Genomic DNA, 17,755 nt, shown 5'->3' on the forward strand with positions numbered 1-17,755 from the left:
AATGCTATTATAACAGTGCTGTGCACTTACTAAACTAAGCTGCCTGGTAATCTACTGAGACATCTCTTATATCTCTGAAAAAATGGAAAAAAATAATGTATATAAAGTCCCAAATGGTGCCAAGTGATGAAATGATAGTTCAATGGTTACAACCTGAAAAGTCCAGTTGGGCACAAACTCAGTTCACAGTTCATCAAAACAGATGGTTCTTCTCATGTGTTGTACTTGATCCTGCATATTAAAGATATCAAGCAGAGAACAAACATTGCGCAGTATATTGAGACAAACAGTAATATTTCCAAATGATGATGTATATCTGAATTGCCTACTTACTAGAAGTAGCTAGATCACATACAGGGGAGAGAATCTGTTCTTTAAGCCTTCTTGCCCTGGAAGCCTCTTGATGTCGCACGAACCCCTCGTGGTGTTCCTGGCCTCCGTGGGTATAGAAGGGATCTTTCTGCAGCCCCTGTCTTCAGGAATCCTGTACCTCTTACTCCGTTTGGGGAACAAAAAGAAGGACAGAGGATTGCGCAGCACAATAAATCTTTAATGGCACTTGCCCAAAACCACGATAAAATACTCACAGAAGGAGGTGAGTTTAAAATACAATAAAAAAGTGCTCGGCCCAGCACACACACACAGCCGCCTCAGTCACTGGTAGTCCGCTCCGGTACCGCGTGTACCTCGCATGTATCCGGCGCTCTAGTGTGACGTCACTGTCTTCAGCCGCGAGTCTTACTGAAGACAGTGACGTCACACTAGAGCGCCGGATACATGCGAGGTACACGCGGTACCGGAGCGGACTACCAGTGACTGAGGCGGCTGTGTGTGTGTGCTGGGCCGAGCACTTTTTTATTGTATTTTAAACTCACCTCCTTCTGTGAGTATTTTATCGTGGTTTTGGGCAAGTGCCATTAAAGATTTATTGTGCTGCGCAATCCTCTGTCCTTCTTTTTGTTCCCCAAACGGAGTAAGAGGTACAGGATTCCTGAAGACAGGGGCTGCAGAAAGATCCCTTCTATACCCACGGAGGCCAGGAACACCACGAGGGGTTCGTGCGACATCAAGAGGCTTCCAGGGCAAGAAGGCTTAAAGAACAGATTCTCTCCCCTGCACGTGATCTAGCCACTTCTAGTAAGTAGGCAATTCAGATATACATCATCATTTGGAAATATTACTGTTTGTCTCAATATACTGCGCAATGTTTGTTCTCTGCTTGATATCTTTAATACGCAGGATCAAGTACAACATATGAGAAGAACCATCTGTTTTGATGAACTGTGAACTGAGTTTGTGCCCAACCGGACTTTTCAGGTTGTAACCATTGAACTATCATTTCATCACTTGGCACCATTTGGGACTTTATATACATTATATTTTTCCATTTTTTCACATATTTAAGCGCCGGGGTATGTTATCTATTTTTGTGTTTACTTCCTCATGGGAGAACGCATTTGTCCTTATCAAAGCCAAATTGAGATCCTCTCCACTCCCTGGATTTCTTTCTGGGCTAACCATGGTGCCCAGACTTTTTCAAAATTTTCGCCAGTGTCATTGACCAAGCTTGTCAGCATTTCCATCTGGCATACCGTCCAAATTCTATGTCTAATATTTGGGATTGAGGGAATTATGTTCTGTTTCCAGCGTGCTGCAGTCTCCCCCCTCATCGCCATAGCAAAGTGAGCTATCAACTTATTTTCTCCTTTAGTGAACCCGATTGCTGGTCTGTTCAGGAGGAACAGCCATGGATCTAATGGGACGGGTTTACCTGTGATAATGTTCAACCAGTCTTTAATTGAGTCCCAGACTGGGACGATTTTGGGGCAGGACCACAGCATGTGCAACAAATCTGCCTGCTGTCCACATTGTCTTGGACACAATGGGGAGTAACTGGGCAGGAATTTAGCTAATTTTGTGGGAGTATGGTACCAGCGCATCATTACTTTATATGCGTTCTCCCTTAAGGTCGTGCACATTGAGCTTTTGGAGGTCGCCGTCACTATCTTTGTCCAGTCCTCTACCTCCAACTCCTCTCCTAGGTCTGTTTCCCATTGGGTCATATATCTGGTTTTGTCCTTTACTGTCGTGCTAGAACCGGTCACTTCTTTATACATCTGCGATGTAAGTCTCACCGTGGATGTCCCTGATCGACAGAGCTTTTCGAAATTTGTCATAGGGGATTTTGGCTGAACTTTTTGATAGAACGCCCTGATCTGGAGGTACCTAAAGATCTCGGCATTGGGGATATGGAAGTCTGATTTGACTATTTCGAAGATTTTTATTCCTTGTCTTCCCTCCAGATCGATCAATCGCTTTATGTTATTTTGTTTCCAGATAGAGAAATCTGTGCTGGACTGGCCCGGAGCAAAGAGGGGGTTATTCCAAATTGGTGTCATGCCCGATGCCCTGCTGGTCAGGCCATATTTGAGCCTTGTGCTTTCCCAGATTAACAGCGAGTTGGTCATTGAGGATAGCGGCAGTTTGGTGCTATTGCGCACCTTCTTAGGGTACCAAATCAGGTGCTCTAGTTCCAATGGGGAGCATGCCTCTCGTTCTAACGCGACCCACCTTTTAGAGTCGGGGTTAGTGTGCCATTGCACAATTTGACATAATTGGGCCGCTCGATAGTATGACAACAAACAAGGTACCGCTAGCCCTCCCGACCCCGTTTGTGTGCGCATTATCTGTTTGCTCACTCTCGCCTTTTTGCCTCCCCAGATAAACTTATCTATCTCAGTTTGGAGGGAGAGAGTTTCCTTCAAACTTAACGGCACTGGGAGTGTTTGAAAAAGATACAAGAGGCGAGGGAGCAAGTTCATTTTTACGCAGTGGATTTTGCCAATCCATGAAATTTTATTTTTGGCGCACCTATGGAGATCCTCTCTCAGGGTCCGTATCAGCCGCGGGTAGTTAGCTTGGCCAATTGTATTATATGTCCGCGTGATATTGACCCCCAAAAATTTAATTTGCTGTTTTTGCCAGCGGAAATTGAAGTTAAGGGCAATTAGTTTTTCTACGTGTTTAGGGAGGTTTATGTTAATAGCCTCCGATTTGCTCTGATTGATTTTGAACCCGGAGACCCTATTGAAACGTCCCAGTAGATCGAGCAGGTACGGCAAGGAGGTGAGGGGCCTGGATACTGTCAGGAACACGTCATCCGCATAGAGTGCCACCTTATGCGTCTGGTTTCCGATGGCAATGCCTGAGATGTCTTTGCTATCCCGTATCTGAGCCGCCAGCGGCTCCATACACAATGCAAAGAGGAGGGGGGAGAGCGGGCATCCCTGTCGCGTACCACTCTTAATTTGGAAGGGTTCTGAAGCGAATCCCTGGTGGGTAACCCTAGCCAACGGGGTCGAATATAGCGCAAATATAGCTTTTGTTACTTTGTCACCCATTCCGAACACTCCAAGCGTGGCTTCCAAGTATGGCCAGTCTATCCTATCAAACGCTTTTTCCGCATCCAGACTGAGCGCCATAACTGGTATGTCTTTATGATTGGCTATTTCTATCAGATCAATAATCCGTCGGGTGTTATCTGATGCTTGTCGACCCTAGATAAACCCGACTTGATCTGGGTGCACCAGTCTGGGTAGGATAAGACTCAATCTATTGGCCAACAATTTAGAATAAATTTTGATGTCCGAATTAATTAGGGATATAGGTCTATAACTTTTACAGTCCTGTGGGTCTTTCCCTGTCTTGTGTATTACTGAGATGGACGCTTGGAGCATTTGGCTAGGGAACTGGGAGCCGTTCAGCACTTGGTTAAACATACGGAGTAGATAAGGGGCTAGTTGTTTTCTAAATTTTTTGTAGTAAAGGTTCGAGTACCCGTCGGGGCCCGGGGCTTTAGAGGGTTTCAGGTTTTTCATAACCTCCGATAGTTCCTCCATTGTAAAATCTCTACCCATCACCTCTCTGTCCACCCCGCTCAAGCAGGGTATATTTGAGCTATCTAGAAAATTCACCAGGGCCTCCTTGTTCGCTGGAGATCTAGCTACTTTATCCCCATCATATAGTTTTGCGTAGAAGTCTTTGAATTCCCTTACAATTTGCTTGGGGTTGGCGGTAATTTCCCCTGATTCTCGCCGTAACGCTTGGATATTATAATTGCGTGTTTTGGAATTAATCATATTGGCTAGTAGGGTATCTGGTTTGTTTGCCTTCTCGAAAAATCTTCTCTTTGACCAACTTAACGCTTTCTCAGCCTGGGAAGTGAGCAGAAGGTTTAGTTTAATCTGGGTGTCCTTTATTTGTTGCAGGGTCGCTGCATCGGGTGACCTTCTATGTTGTTCCCAGTGCTGCTTTAGCTCTGCTTGCACCTTAATAATTTTTGCGTTGCGCTCTTTTTTCTTGCGGGCTCCCCTGCTAATCAAAACCCCCCTCAGTGTTGCTTTATGTGCCTCCCAGAGGGTTATATGTGAGTCAACGCTATCTTTATTCTCACTGAAGAAGTATTTAATCTCCTCTTTGATCTTTCTCTCAAGGTCTGGGATCTTTAGAAGGGAGTCATTTAGTTTCCAGTTTGCTCTTGGCCTTTCCAGCCCTATCTGTGTGCACCTTAGCTCGATCGGTGCGTGGTCCGACCATGAAATATCATGGATCTCCGTATGGGTGACCGCGGAGACCAGTCTACTAGACACAAAGAAGTAATCGATTCTACTAAATGAGTCGTGTGGGTGTGAGTAGAAGGTGTAAAGTTTTTCTAGTGGGTGGGTTTCTCTCCATGCGTCCACTAGTTGGAGGTCTTTTAATTCTTGCTCTAACGCGGAAGATCTGGAATTGGCCTTGTGTGAGGCCCTGAACGATCCAGAGTTGTGTTCATAGCCACGTTGAAGTCCCCCCCCAGGATTAAGGCTCCTTCACTGAATTTTTTTATGACGCCGAATGTCTTTTTAAAGAATTCTGCCTCATGGGTATTAGGGGCATACAGCGTGGCTATTGTTATGGGTAGTGCATTTATGGATCCTACGAGCATCAGGAACCTGCCCTCTCGATCTTTTTTTACCTTATCTACTATTAGGCCTACCCTATTGTGAACTAGGATTGCTACACCCCGCTTCTTTTCTAGGGCGGAGGATAGGAATACTTGGTTATATTGTTTATCGAAGTATTTGGGAGCGCTAGTGGTACTGAAGTGCGTTTCCTGGAGAAGGATGAAATCTGCTCCCTTTTTTTTGTAATCAGTAAGAGTTATCTTTCGTTTAGTCCCTTAGTGTTGTGGGATATAAATGTTAGAGGCATGTTGGTGCGGGGTACTGACCTTGTATTCTTAGTGTTGCTCTTGGGTGTATCGAGCCGCTACGGTGCTGCTTCTGTACCTCTGCAGTACTCAGCTCTGTGCGGGGCTTCGGCGGTGGACCACTTGTGTGGGAGACAGTGTCGGGGAGGGTAGACAAAGTAGGTACGTGGGATACATGAGGGCAGGAAAAAAACACATATAAAACACATATCAACTTGGGAGAGTGGTCAGCGGCATAGTACCACTTTCTCTCCCTTGCCTGTGGGTCGGTGGGCCTCTGGAACACGCCCTCCATCTCCTTCCTTCTCCAGAGGGCCGTGTCACCCCACCTCTTCCCCAGGGCTTCCTCAGGTTCTAGGGCAACTGCCCCAGCCCGAGGGTAGACACACACGGCGACTGTAGGACCGCCGTCCCAGCCGTCTAATCATCAACTTTATTAGTCCTAACTTGGATCACGCTAAAGTTCGCATGTGAGATAGTCTGCGTAAAACCTCTAGTGTGAGAATAAACCCAAAACTGACCATGTAACCATAACTTTCCACAACTTGACCCACTTTCCTCTGTATTTGTGACGCCCCTCCTATTGCCTGCTGAGCTCAAGCTATCTGCTACATCCTGTAGATATAATCTCTTCCCTTTTAGCTCCAAGCTTTGATTTAGTTCAATTTATCTGCACTTAACTTAATTGCCCCCCCAGAGATACCTGTCAGTCTGGACCTACCCCTGAGCCTCCCCATCTCCCCTCTCTTGCGGATGTTGTCGCTCCCTTTTCAGGTTTCTACATTGGCACCTCCACTTCCTAACTTACTGGTATTACTTTATTATCTGTTGCTTCTGTGGGCACTCCAACCTTTACCTCCCTCCCCCCCTGCTCCTTCCTTCCTCCTCCTCCTCCTCTCAGAAGTCTCCTTCCGCTTTCTCTTGCTGCCCTCCGCTCTAGCTCCCTGCTTTACCTTGCGGGGCCCCGTATCTTAACCCCCCTGCGCCGCTCTGTTAGTGTGTGTTGTGTTGCTGCTGTCCACCATCTCCCTTCGGCGCCTTGTGATGCTGGATTTCTGGGCCGCTTCCGGGATCTTGTTCCTGCTCCCGCCTCTTCCGGTTTGTTACGACCGCCGCCATCTTGGATGTGGCGCCTCGATCACGCACCTCTCGCGTGAAGTGCTGCCTCCTTCCTGCTGACGTCGTCTGCTGCCGCCCCTTCTCAGTTGGGCTCCGGAGCTGGTCCAAGATGGCCGCTATTCCTCTTCTGCTGCCGTCGGGGGTACAGGTAAGTGGTGCAGTGATGCTGTGAGAGATCAGGACCTTGTCTCTGCTGGGTTTTGATGAGAATGCCGTGGGGGGGGGGGGGGGTGTAGCTATGAGAGGGCTCATGGTGGGGTTTTCATGGGCATCTTAGGCGAACGGAGAGGTAGGGTCAACTGTAACTGTGGAGGAACATTGATTCTTTATTTGACCATTTACCGTGGGCTGCGGGCTTGGTTGTTTTTGTTGGTTCTTCCTGCCTCCCGCCATGTTGGGTCCGGGGCTGCTCTGTTTCCCGCCACTTCCTCCGTGATTTTATCTTGCAAGCCCAGTTTTGTAAGAAAGGCTCCCCCATCCTCAGCTTTCTTTATTGTGGTAGATGCCCCATTTCTAGACACCAGGAGCCCGAAAGGGAAGATCCAGCGGTATTTAACCCCTTCGTCCCTGAGGATCCTGGTGATTGGGGTAAGTTGCTTTCTTTTCAGCAACGTGGTGGGGGAGATGTCCTGAAAAACTTGAATCTTGTGTGACTCAAAGGACGGGTTATTGCGGGTCAGCTGGGCAAACAGTTCTTTTATTCTGAAATAATGGAAGCGGGCGATGATATCCCGCGGGGGGTCTCCCGGTTGTGGCCTGGATCTCAGGGCCCTGTGGCAGCGATCCAAATGCAGCTCCTGTGACGTTTTGTCCGGCATCAGCTGGGTCAGCCACCGGGCCATGAAATCTTCTGGGTCGGTCTCCTCTTCTGGGACCCCCCTTATCCTCATATTATTTCTTCTCTCCCGATTTTCGGAGTCCTCCTGCTTATCTAGGATGTCTTGGATAGTGTCCTTCACTTGGGCCAATTGCTTGTCTGTTCTATGGAGTGCTTTCACAGTAGTGTCCAGTTTCCTTTCCAAGGAGTCAGTTCTGGACCCGATACTGCTTATATCTGCTCTTAGGAACGCCACTTCGGCTTGCAGGCATCTCTTAATGTCCGCGCAGAATTCCTGCATATTGCGTCTCCGCATGATTCTGTTGCCGTTATCATTCTCTCCCTCCGAATCGGAGCCACTTAGCGGGAGGCCCTCCTGGCTGCGGGCGCGTGGCTGATCCCCCTTGCTATAATAGTCCGTCATCACTGTGGAGGGGCGCTTTGATCGTGTTCCCTTTGACATCTTGGGGGTATCTGCGGGCAATGTGGGCAGTTTTCGTTAGAATTGGTGAGGTTTTAGCGCATTTATTGATTTTTCAGTGCCGGCTGGCAACGGAGCTGAAGGTTCAAGCAGCCATTCAGTCCGCTGTCGCGCATGCGCATCTCTCTTATGTGTTTTTAACGTATAAACCTGTTACTTTTTGATCTACACCATGGTCTCTCCTTGTCTTCTATGAAATTCAACGTGAGTGGAAGTCTTCACGAATTATCATCAATTTGAACTCCTGTGTTTGCTGTTTTATCACTTGTTGTAAGTAGGCATTCTATTAGAGCCAAGACTTACCTGCACCATTATAGTATTAACTTGCTGCACCATCATTGTTTGCTCTTCTTTTTTGGGTGTTCCTGATACCATCGCTCCCTTCCTACACTGGATGCTATACTACTTGTAAGGGAATCTGTACATATTCCCTGTGAAGGTTGAGAATCATTTCAGTTACACCTTATAATTCACTTTATTAATTATTTGCACTATCGCTGTTGTCTAGCGCTGTTCTAAGTCACTGGGATTCATAACTGTAGTGCATTGTAACATGATTATTACAAAGGGTGCAATGCCAAACTATATATATATATATATATATAATGCTATTTATCATTTTATTGCGTGCAAAGTATTTCAAGGTAACTAATAGGATGCAGTGCACATTAAATCTGATCAATCTAGAGGAGTGCAATGTTATGTGAAGGATATGATGCAGTGGAGCAGGGGCGGCCAACTCCTGTCCTTGAGGGCCACCAACAGGTCAGGTTTTTAGGATCTCCCTGCTTCAGCACAGGAGACTCAGTGTTTGAGCCACCTGTTGGTGGCCCTTGAGGACTGGAGTTGGCCGCCTCTGTAGTAGAGTAAAAGACAGTGCAGTTGCAATGAGCTGTGAACCAAGCAACGCAGCATAATGTGCATGTAATGCAGCGCGGTGTAACGCATTGGTCTCCGTGTAACGCTAGGCAATTGTCTGGCAGCAATTATTTAAATGGATTGTAGCAGAGGCAACAATGAAGCCGCTTGCAGTTGTAGGCTGGGGCCATGGCGCCTTCGCCCGCGCGGAGGCTGGGTAGTGACCTGCGTGAAGCGGGTGCTTTCCCTGTCCATGGAGGACGGGCCGTGTGAAGTGTGCATAGGGGCGTCACGGAGCTGGTTGCCCTCATTGGGCAAACCGCTCACGTGACCGGCCTGTCGCGCCAACAAATCAGTTTCAGCTGATTTCTTGCGCAACGCGCGCCCCCTCCTGCTTCCGCCCGCATGCACCCGCACGCTGCATGGACGCGATCACTGCCTTAAGGCAGTTTGATCGCTCAGCGGGCGGACGCCCCCGCACGGTCTGCGGCACCATGGCCCCAGCCTAAGGCTGAGTTATATTTACAGTTGTATGATATCATGCCGCAGGTGTGATTTACAGGAACATGATACCACCATCTGCTACATGACTAACCCAGAAATCCCTGTATACATCATTACTATAATGGAGGTTAACACAAAGCTGCCAGTACAAAGGTAACGCAGTATTTCCATGACAGGACTAACACTTCTAGGCTTTGGGCTGTGGGTGCAACTACAGGGGAGAAGGACAGAGACGTTACGTCTGAGGATGAATGTTTTTGAGGGTCAATTCCAGGTTGTTGCACAGCGGCCGCGCGAGGGAATTCTAACCTGGGAACTGGTCTTATGTTAGAGCTGAAAACTCACAAGGTTGTTTAAATTACCCCATTTGTTTGCTCTTATGATGAACACTTTGACGTTGCATTATTTCCTCTTGGTCGCACCTCAGTCTCCGTTTCCTGCTGTTCACGCACTTTTACACCACAAATATTCACTAACGTTCACGAACCAGGGAAAATTGGGAAAAAAATCTGACAAACATTAAAAGTCAAGGTGCAGATCACATCACCCCAAGTGCAGGTCACATCACCCCGAATGCAGGTCACATCACCCCAAGTGCAGGTCACATCACCCCAAGTGCAGGTCACATCACCCCGAATGCAGGTCACATCACCCCAAGTGCAGGTCACATCACCCCGAATGCAGGTCACATCACCCCAAGTGCAGGTCACATCACCCCGAATGCAGGTCACATCACCCCAAGTGCAGGTCACATCACCCCGAATGCAGGTCACATCACCCCAAGTGCAGGTCACATCACCCCGAATGCAGGTCACATCACCCCAAGTGCAGGTTACATCACCCCGAATGCAGGTCACGTCCCCCCAAGTGCAGGTCACGTCCCCCCAAGTGCAGGTCACGTCCCCCCAAGTGCAGGTCACGTCCCCCCAAGTGCAGGTCACGTCACCCCAAGTGCAGGTCACGTCACCCCAAGTGCAGGTCACGTCACCCCAAGTGCAGGTCACATCACCCCAAGTGCAGGTTACATCACCCCAAGTGCAGGTTACATCACCCCAAGTGCAGGTCACATCACCCCAAGTGCAGGTCACATCACCCCAAGTGCAGGTTACATCACCCCAAGTGCAGGTTACATCACCCCGAATGCAGGTCACGTCCCCCCAAGTGCAGGTCACGTCCCCCCAAGTGCAGGTCACATCACCCCGAATGCAGGTCACATCACCCCAAGTGCAGGTCACATCACCCCAAGTGCAGGTCACGTCCCCCCAAGTGCAGGTCACGTCCCCTCAAGTGCAGGTCACGTACCCCCAAGTGCAGGTCACGTACCCCCAAGTGCAGGTCACGTACCCCCAAGTGCAGGTCACGTCACCCCGAATGCAGGTCACGTCACCCCAAGTGCAGGTCACGTCACCCCAAGTGCAGGTCACGTCACCCCAAGTGCAGGTCACGTCACCCCAAGTGCAGGTCACGTCACCCCAAGTGCAGGTCACGTCACCCCGAATGCAGGTCACATCACCCCAAGTGCAGGTCACAGGACCTTATTTATGTTGCCATTTGACAAACTTGGTGAGAATTTAGAGCATTGTGACCTTTTATGACAAAGAGAAATGTAAGAGATATTCGTTGCCCTCCAAGGCACTCACACGCCTTCTTCTTCACCTTTCCCAATCCAGGTCATATAAGAATATCAGACCTGGGTCTAGCTGTAAAAATCCCAGAGGGGGACACAATCCGTGGCCGCGTTGGGACAGTTGGGTACATGGGTAAGTTTGGAGTTACCTGGGTTACAAAGGAAAGAGCAAATAGTTCATTCTACTGCTGGTGCCACAGTGCTGAGCTGGAGTAGCGGAGTAGTTCTATAGATGTCTGCTTTGAGTGCTACCTACATACTTCACTGATGGATCCAAGTGGCAATGCAGAATTCATTCTGTGTATATGTAAACCTAATGTTGTGGGACCCAAACATTACCAAAATTCTATTGTAATCACCTCTACCGGTGGTATGCTGGTATTGGGGAGGGGTAAACCATTGAGACCATGCTAGAGGACCTCATAGTGTAGAAATAAAAGGTTGTGTACAGATAGAAGACTGTCTTAGTAAAATTCCATATCTGTCTGTTTCTCACACATCTCCCTGTGAGCCTAAGGCAGCGCCTATAGTGCTGGCGACGGCGACGCGACCGATGACGTCACCCGTCACCGTCGCCACCTGCGAAAGTTATAATTAGATTTTCCGCGACTGTCGCCAGCAATGTCACGTTAGGGGACGGGTCGCGGTCTCTGATTGGTTTAGAGACAGTCACATGTGGCGACTGTCTCTAAAAAAAAATCAAAGAGACCTGGCTTCAAATTTTTTTGCCGTGACGTCGCTCTGTCGCCGTCGCGCTTATTATAAGCACTTGCGACGGAGTCAGTGTATTTGATTTGGAGGGACGTCGCGTCGCCGTCGCAAGGCACTATAAGCGCAGCCTAACACAGCTGTGATGTCTCTGTGCTGTTGGTAATCTCTGTCTACTTGCTGTTGTCTCTCTCACTCCTAGCTCCAGAGGTGCTGAATAACCAGAGATATACCTTCAGTCCGGATTACTGGGGCCTGGGCTGCCTGATTTACGAGATGATTGCGGGACAGTCACCATTCAGGGGCAGGAAGGAGAAGGTGAAAAGGGAAGAAGTAGACAGGAGAGTCCTGGAGACGGAAGAAGTTTATACGGAGAAGTTTTCTGAAGAGGCCAAGTCCGTGTGTAAAATGGTGAGTGCGAATTAGTCTATAATCAATAGACTTTCTTATTGATGCCAGGTCTGCTCGTGCCACTGTGACTGGTCCCAGTTACGGCGATAATCCCATAACTAATCCCAACTCCTCTGCTAAATGTTACCCACTCTACAATTTATGCTCCGGATTACTGACAAATAAATGAATGGGATATAAGGTTTGCAAGGCTTAGCACTGTTCAAGAAACCCATAGTGTCATAGGCCTAGAGCGTCACGATAACCCATCTCCTGAGTACCCTGCTGCTATTGTTTAGCAGCTTATTTTCATTATAATGGGTATATGTCTTGTATCTTCTTCCCACCCGCCTTGCAGAGTAAAAGTAGCTATTTACTTTAGTCCATTCTCCTGCACTATCAGGTCTCGTTGCCTTGATAGAATGAGAGCCCAATCTGCAGACCAAGTGCTACATTATTGAGACATTTCAGCAGCTCCTAGTATGCACTAAAATTAGCCTGAATCTAAACACACAGCTTGCTCACTCCCAATGCTCTCTAAGCCTGCCGAGTTTACGCCAAGTCTAAAATCCACAAATAACTGCTGCTGAGCTGCAATCTGTACCTTTTAATTTAAATGCAGGAAATTCAATTTGAAAAAATAATGTATTTATTGTTATTATTTCTATTTAATTGTATATATAGTGCGTTAATATGGACTCTTTACATTGACTGAACAAGACAATACAAGGTCAATAGTTAGAATGCTAATGCTACAAGTGGAAACAATTTGGAAGGGAGACAAACTATACAATAGAATATTATATAGTATCAGTGCCAATTGTTCAACAGTGTACGTGCATGAAATCAAAGAAAGGCAGCTGTTATATGATACATTAATAAGTGTCAATAAAGAAGATGGATAGGGGTGGAACAGACTTGGGAGAAGGTGGCTATCAGTGGTGGAAGTTCTATTGAAATGATTTCTCTTGGAGGTGAGAATTTGGTTGGGGTTTAAAGGGAGATTGGGAGCCGTGCAAGTGGAGGTTGGTTAGGCGTTCCAAACATAGGGTGCTGCATGGCGGGACCGAGCAGGAGAGATAGGCGGGTGGAGTAAAGAGGAGTTGTGTCTGTGCAGAGCAGTGAGCATGAAGGGGTGCACCGAGAGATTAGATATGAGATGTAGAGAGGGGTACAGGTATGTAATGCCTTGAAGGACAGGAGATGCAGGATTTAGTAAGGATCCATTTAAGAGATTTTAGGAGAATGGTGGTTGAAGGGAACTCGGAAGATATAGAGATGATCCTGTCCTTTAGAATAAATTGTAGGAGGGATACATGTGAAGCAGGAAGGCCAGTTCATAGTATATTACAGTAGTCCAAGTGAGAAAGGATAAGGACACAGACACGAGTTTTAGCAGTAGAGTGAGACAGGAAGTAGTGTGTCTTGGGTTTAATGTACAGGAAGAACCTTCAGGATTTAGCAAGAGTGTTAATTCTATCTAATATGTTCATAAATGTACCAGCAGGGCCAGAGTAATGGACAGGCAAACCAGTCACCTGCCGACAGCCTGTCAGCCTCTCTATGTGCCCCTCAGTGTGTGCGTTTGTGTGTGTGACGATCTGTGTGTCCCCTTCATAAGTGTAAGGTGTAATAGGGGCCCAAACTGGTGACTCGCCTAGGTCCAAGTATGAACTTAAAGTAACAATACTACTTTCCAGCTTTTTTTTCTTCCTATTTGCATATGTAAAGCGTGTGACAATGTGTCATTCTACATTCTTACCTAAGCTGGCAATCGTTTGGTGCTCCTGTTTATAAAGCTGTCAAAAAATCCTGATTGTGCCTAACACAGTCGTTTTCAACCTTTTTTTTGGTTAGGGAACCCCAGAATTTGATTTTGAAATTCTGGGGAACCCCACCCCCCATCTCTCGCCCCCCCATCGTCCCTGTCTCCGCCCCCTCTTCCCCATCGGCCCTTTTTCTCCCCCCCCCCCCTCCCGTCAACCCCGTCTTTCTCCCCTCCCCTCACAGATTTCACATTTTGCTGCTTTAATCCGACCTTGTGTATCCTAAAGTGACTACCCTTTGGATTTAATGTTTAACTTGCTGCTCTTAAAATACCACGTTTACTAAAATGAAACTGTGAGCTGTTGTTTGATTCACTGTAGCTGCTCGGATAAGTGCGCTGTTTAATGCATTCAATTGTGTGACATTTGTTCCCTGTTTCACAGCTACTCACCAAAGATGTGAAGCAGAGGTTGGGGGGCGAGGAGGGGAGGGCAGCGGAAGTAAAGCGGCACCCCTTTTTCAGAGGGATAAACTTCAAGCGACTGGAGGCAGGAATCATGGACCCTCCTTTTGTCCCTGATGTGAGTATCTTGCAAAGCCGCCTCTTCTAACCCCTCCCCCCCCCCCTTCCAACCAAGCGCCATTTATTGTATTTGCATATATTTTTATATTAATAAAAATACCACTTGTGAGCTCAATCAAGTCTGACTGGTCTGTAACCAGCCCTTCCCCATTATCTCTTGCCAAACAGTGCTTCCACTGCAGCTAAGGATTCTGGGCAATGACATGCAAATCAGCACTCAGTTTCGCCTTTTGTTTCTAATCCATTTTAACATGGAGCCCTATAAGCTTATGCCTGCCGTCCAGCAGACATAAGCTTATAGGGGTCCATGTTAAAATGGATTAGAAGCAAAAGGTGACACTGTGCTCATTTAGATGTCCGTAATAGTGTGTGCTCATTCAGATGTCATTACCCAGAATCCCTAGCTGCAGTGAAAGCAGTTTGCTAGGAGATCATGGGGAAAGGCAGGGATGCAGACCTGTCTGAGACACGTGAATGTGCTTACAGGGTATTTTTATTTGCTGTACAGTGGAGGGTCATATATTTTTTCTAAGAAAGATGCACTGTCCAATATATATCTTTATCTGATATTTTACACGCAAGCCCTGGGTTTCATAACAGAGGCACACACATAATTATAATCAACAGCGACAGGCGCTAATGAAAGGAAGCACTGCAGAAAAGGCTGAATGTTCCCAGGGTGCAGAACGGTGTTTATATGCTCAGACAATGGCTCTATTTAGTACCGTGTCCTGGCTGCAAAACTGCAGCAAAACGAGTGTGAAGTGCGGCACCAAATGTATCAAAGAAATTAACCCCGTTGAGGCTTCAAAATGGGAGCGACATTGGTATTAAACATGTAACAAATAAGTTATGGTGGGTAAAAAAGTGACAAAAACACGCGACTGTACAGCATACAGCAATTAAATATACCCTTTGTGAGCACACTCACAGGTCTCAGACAGGTCTGAAACCCTGCCCTTCCCCATTATCTCTTGGCATACAGTGCTTCCACTGCAGCCTGGGATTCTGGGAAATTACATGCAAATAAGCACTCACCTTTGGCTTCTTATCCATTATGGATCCCTATACCCTTGCGCCTCTGCATTACACCGCTTTTCAGCACAGCTCCAAACACTGTCAATTGGATCCTTCTCTTTGAAATTCTGGTGCTGTCTATTTGCCACAGTTTTGCAGCCAGCAGATTTCTGTAAGTTACCCCCTTAGTTACCCCCATTGCTTGTTGCTGCTGCTTTAGACCCCTTTTGTAAATGCGTTTGCTAATTCATCGGTTACGCCTAAAATCTGCTCGCGAAGCATTCTCCTCAACACTTTAGGTGTTAGCCTCAGTGAAGTGTTAATAGAAGAAGGTAAGGAGGACAAACAATGAATAATTAAAAAATAATATATATATAATATATATATATATAATATATAATATATATATATATATAATATATATATATATATATATATATATAACAAATGGGGCAGCCGGCACTCCCAATACCATAAATAGTTTGCTGTGCATGTCCTATACCAATAGTAAGAGAAAAGTTATCCACTCCAGCAGGAGCAGACTCAAGACAGCACTCAAAGGTAAGTAAGAAAACCTGTACATAGCACAAACATGACCAACGTTTCAGTCCTCGTGGGATCTTCCTCAGGGTGTTGCTGAGGAAGGTCCCACGAATAAATATATATATATATATATATATATATATATATATATATATATATATATATATATATATATATATAGCGCTTTTCTCCCAATGGGACTCAAAGCGCTTCACAGTTACATAAAGAGAACAAAGAAGAAACCATAAAATAGATAAAAGACCAAACACAAGGATGGGACTGTAGTTATTAAATGCCGGACGGGTTGTGGCTCAATGTGTTGTGTCTTCTCTGTATTAGCCCCGCGCTGTGTACTGTAAGGATGTTTTGGACATAGAACAGTTCTCAACTGTAAAGGGTGTCAACCTGGACCAAACAGACGATGATTTCTACACCAAGTTTACCACCGGCTCTGTGTCCATCCCCTGGCAGAACGAGGTGAGAGGAGAGATTAGTTCTCCTGAAATCTGATGGGATAAGACACGTGAAGAGAGGCATGTGTCGTCTTAAAAGCTCATGAACAATATGACAGTTGGGTCACAAATGCCTATGTACAAGACAGGGGGTTGTCAAAGCCTCTGCACAACATGACAGCGAGGTCTTGAAAATGAGTCTAGAACATGACGGTGAGGTCTTAAAAGTGAGTCTAGAACATGACAATGGGGTTTTAAAGCAGCAGTCCAATCTGCCGTTTCTAATTCCGCCCCCTGCCCCCCCCCCCCCTCTTTAATATGCGCATCAATACAATCCACTCAATGATAATTTATTAGCTAAGCTGTCGATCGATCGACAAAGATTCGGCTCGGGGGTTCACTAAATGGCTGTCAGGGCAGCAGAAGAGGACCACAGATGCAAAGTTCTGCGGGGAAGATCATGTGACCAGAAAGTCACTTGATACAATTGGTGCAGTGCTAGAGACAAGTCAGGGATCAAAAAGGGGTGTGCCAGAGCCTGTTTCAGAAGAGGAAGGGGACGTGACTTTGTACATGGTTGCTATAGAAACAAAAAATGCTTGTTACATTATAATACATAAAAATGTCATTCAGAGTTGTTTTAAAAAAATGCTGCATGTATTTTCTCATAGTACAGAATGATTTATTTAAAAAAAAACACACATGCAGGTTATTGGTTGGACTGCTGCTTTAAAAGTAAATCTAGAACACGACAGTGGGGTCTTAAAAGCCCATGTACATCAGTGACCATGCTTTTTCTTTACATTGGACTTTTTATGGCATTTTAATCACAGTGTGAAGGAGCTAGTCTTTGCAAACATAACCTGGCATTGAGAAGTACTGCACACATGAGAGCGAATGACCCACCATCTTTTCCCACAGATGACAGAGACAGAATGCTTCAAGGAACTGAACTTGTTTGGCCCAAATGGGACCCTTTCCCCAGATCTGAACAGGAGTCACCCCCCAGAACCACCGAAGAAAAGTTTGCTCCATCGCATCTTTAAACGTCAGGTGAGGGATGTGTGTGTATGTTGGGAAGGGGGAGTACAGGTCTGTTTAGGATGGGCAACAAGAAGAGAGAAGTGAGTAGTCAGGTGGCCTTGCAGTGATGTGTGTAACAGATAGCACACTGCAGTGTTTTGTATGGGGAAACAATGTGGAAATAGCATGTGGTCATTATGCAGGATGGAATCTGAATACACAGGAATAGTCCAGGTCAGCTGTGGGGAGATCCGGACTAATATAGCAGGGCATGTTTAATCTAAAATAATTATTTATGGTGACACCCCTAGCTTATTTTTTATTAATGCTTATTCCTATGATACCATTGGTTTCTATGTAAGAGCTACGGTAAAAAAATAGTTTTACAGATTATGTTGTTTCTTGGGGTTTTTTTTACTGTAAAGTCAAATGCCAGGTTTCTGTTTAGAGTTACATTCTTGTGTAACCATCTACAATTTGGTGGCTTGAGGTCACGGCCGCCTGGTTGAGAATCACTGAACGAAACCCTGTTCACAGCCAAGATACTTTTGATAAATGGCAGCCGTGTGTCTCTGTACACACACCTAGCTCTGCGTAGGTGCTTCAATATGAGTCTGT

The 17,755-nt window shown here is 46.4% G+C and overlaps 1 protein-coding gene across 6 annotated transcripts in view; it reads left to right on the forward strand.

Annotated features, from left to right (window-relative positions):
• GRK5 (G protein-coupled receptor kinase 5) overlaps window positions 1-17,755 on the forward strand; it is an 85,537-nt gene that overhangs the window by 64,973 nt on the left and 2,809 nt on the right. For all 6 annotated transcript variants that reach the window (XM_075612037.1, XM_075612040.1, XM_075612036.1 and 3 more), the window contains 5 exons: window positions 10,698-10,787; window positions 11,565-11,773; window positions 13,963-14,100; window positions 16,002-16,139; window positions 17,036-17,167. In XM_075612037.1, coding sequence (XP_075468152.1) covers window positions 10,698-10,787; window positions 11,565-11,773; window positions 13,963-14,100; window positions 16,002-16,139; window positions 17,036-17,167 — 707 coding nt within the window. The remainder of the gene's footprint in view (window positions 1-10,697; window positions 10,788-11,564; window positions 11,774-13,962; window positions 14,101-16,001; window positions 16,140-17,035; window positions 17,168-17,755) is intronic.

Source organism: Ascaphus truei, chromosome 8 (genome assembly GCF_040206685.1).
Source record: "Ascaphus truei isolate aAscTru1 chromosome 8, aAscTru1.hap1, whole genome shotgun sequence".
NCBI classification, from domain to species: domain Eukaryota; kingdom Metazoa; phylum Chordata; class Amphibia; order Anura; family Ascaphidae; genus Ascaphus; species Ascaphus truei.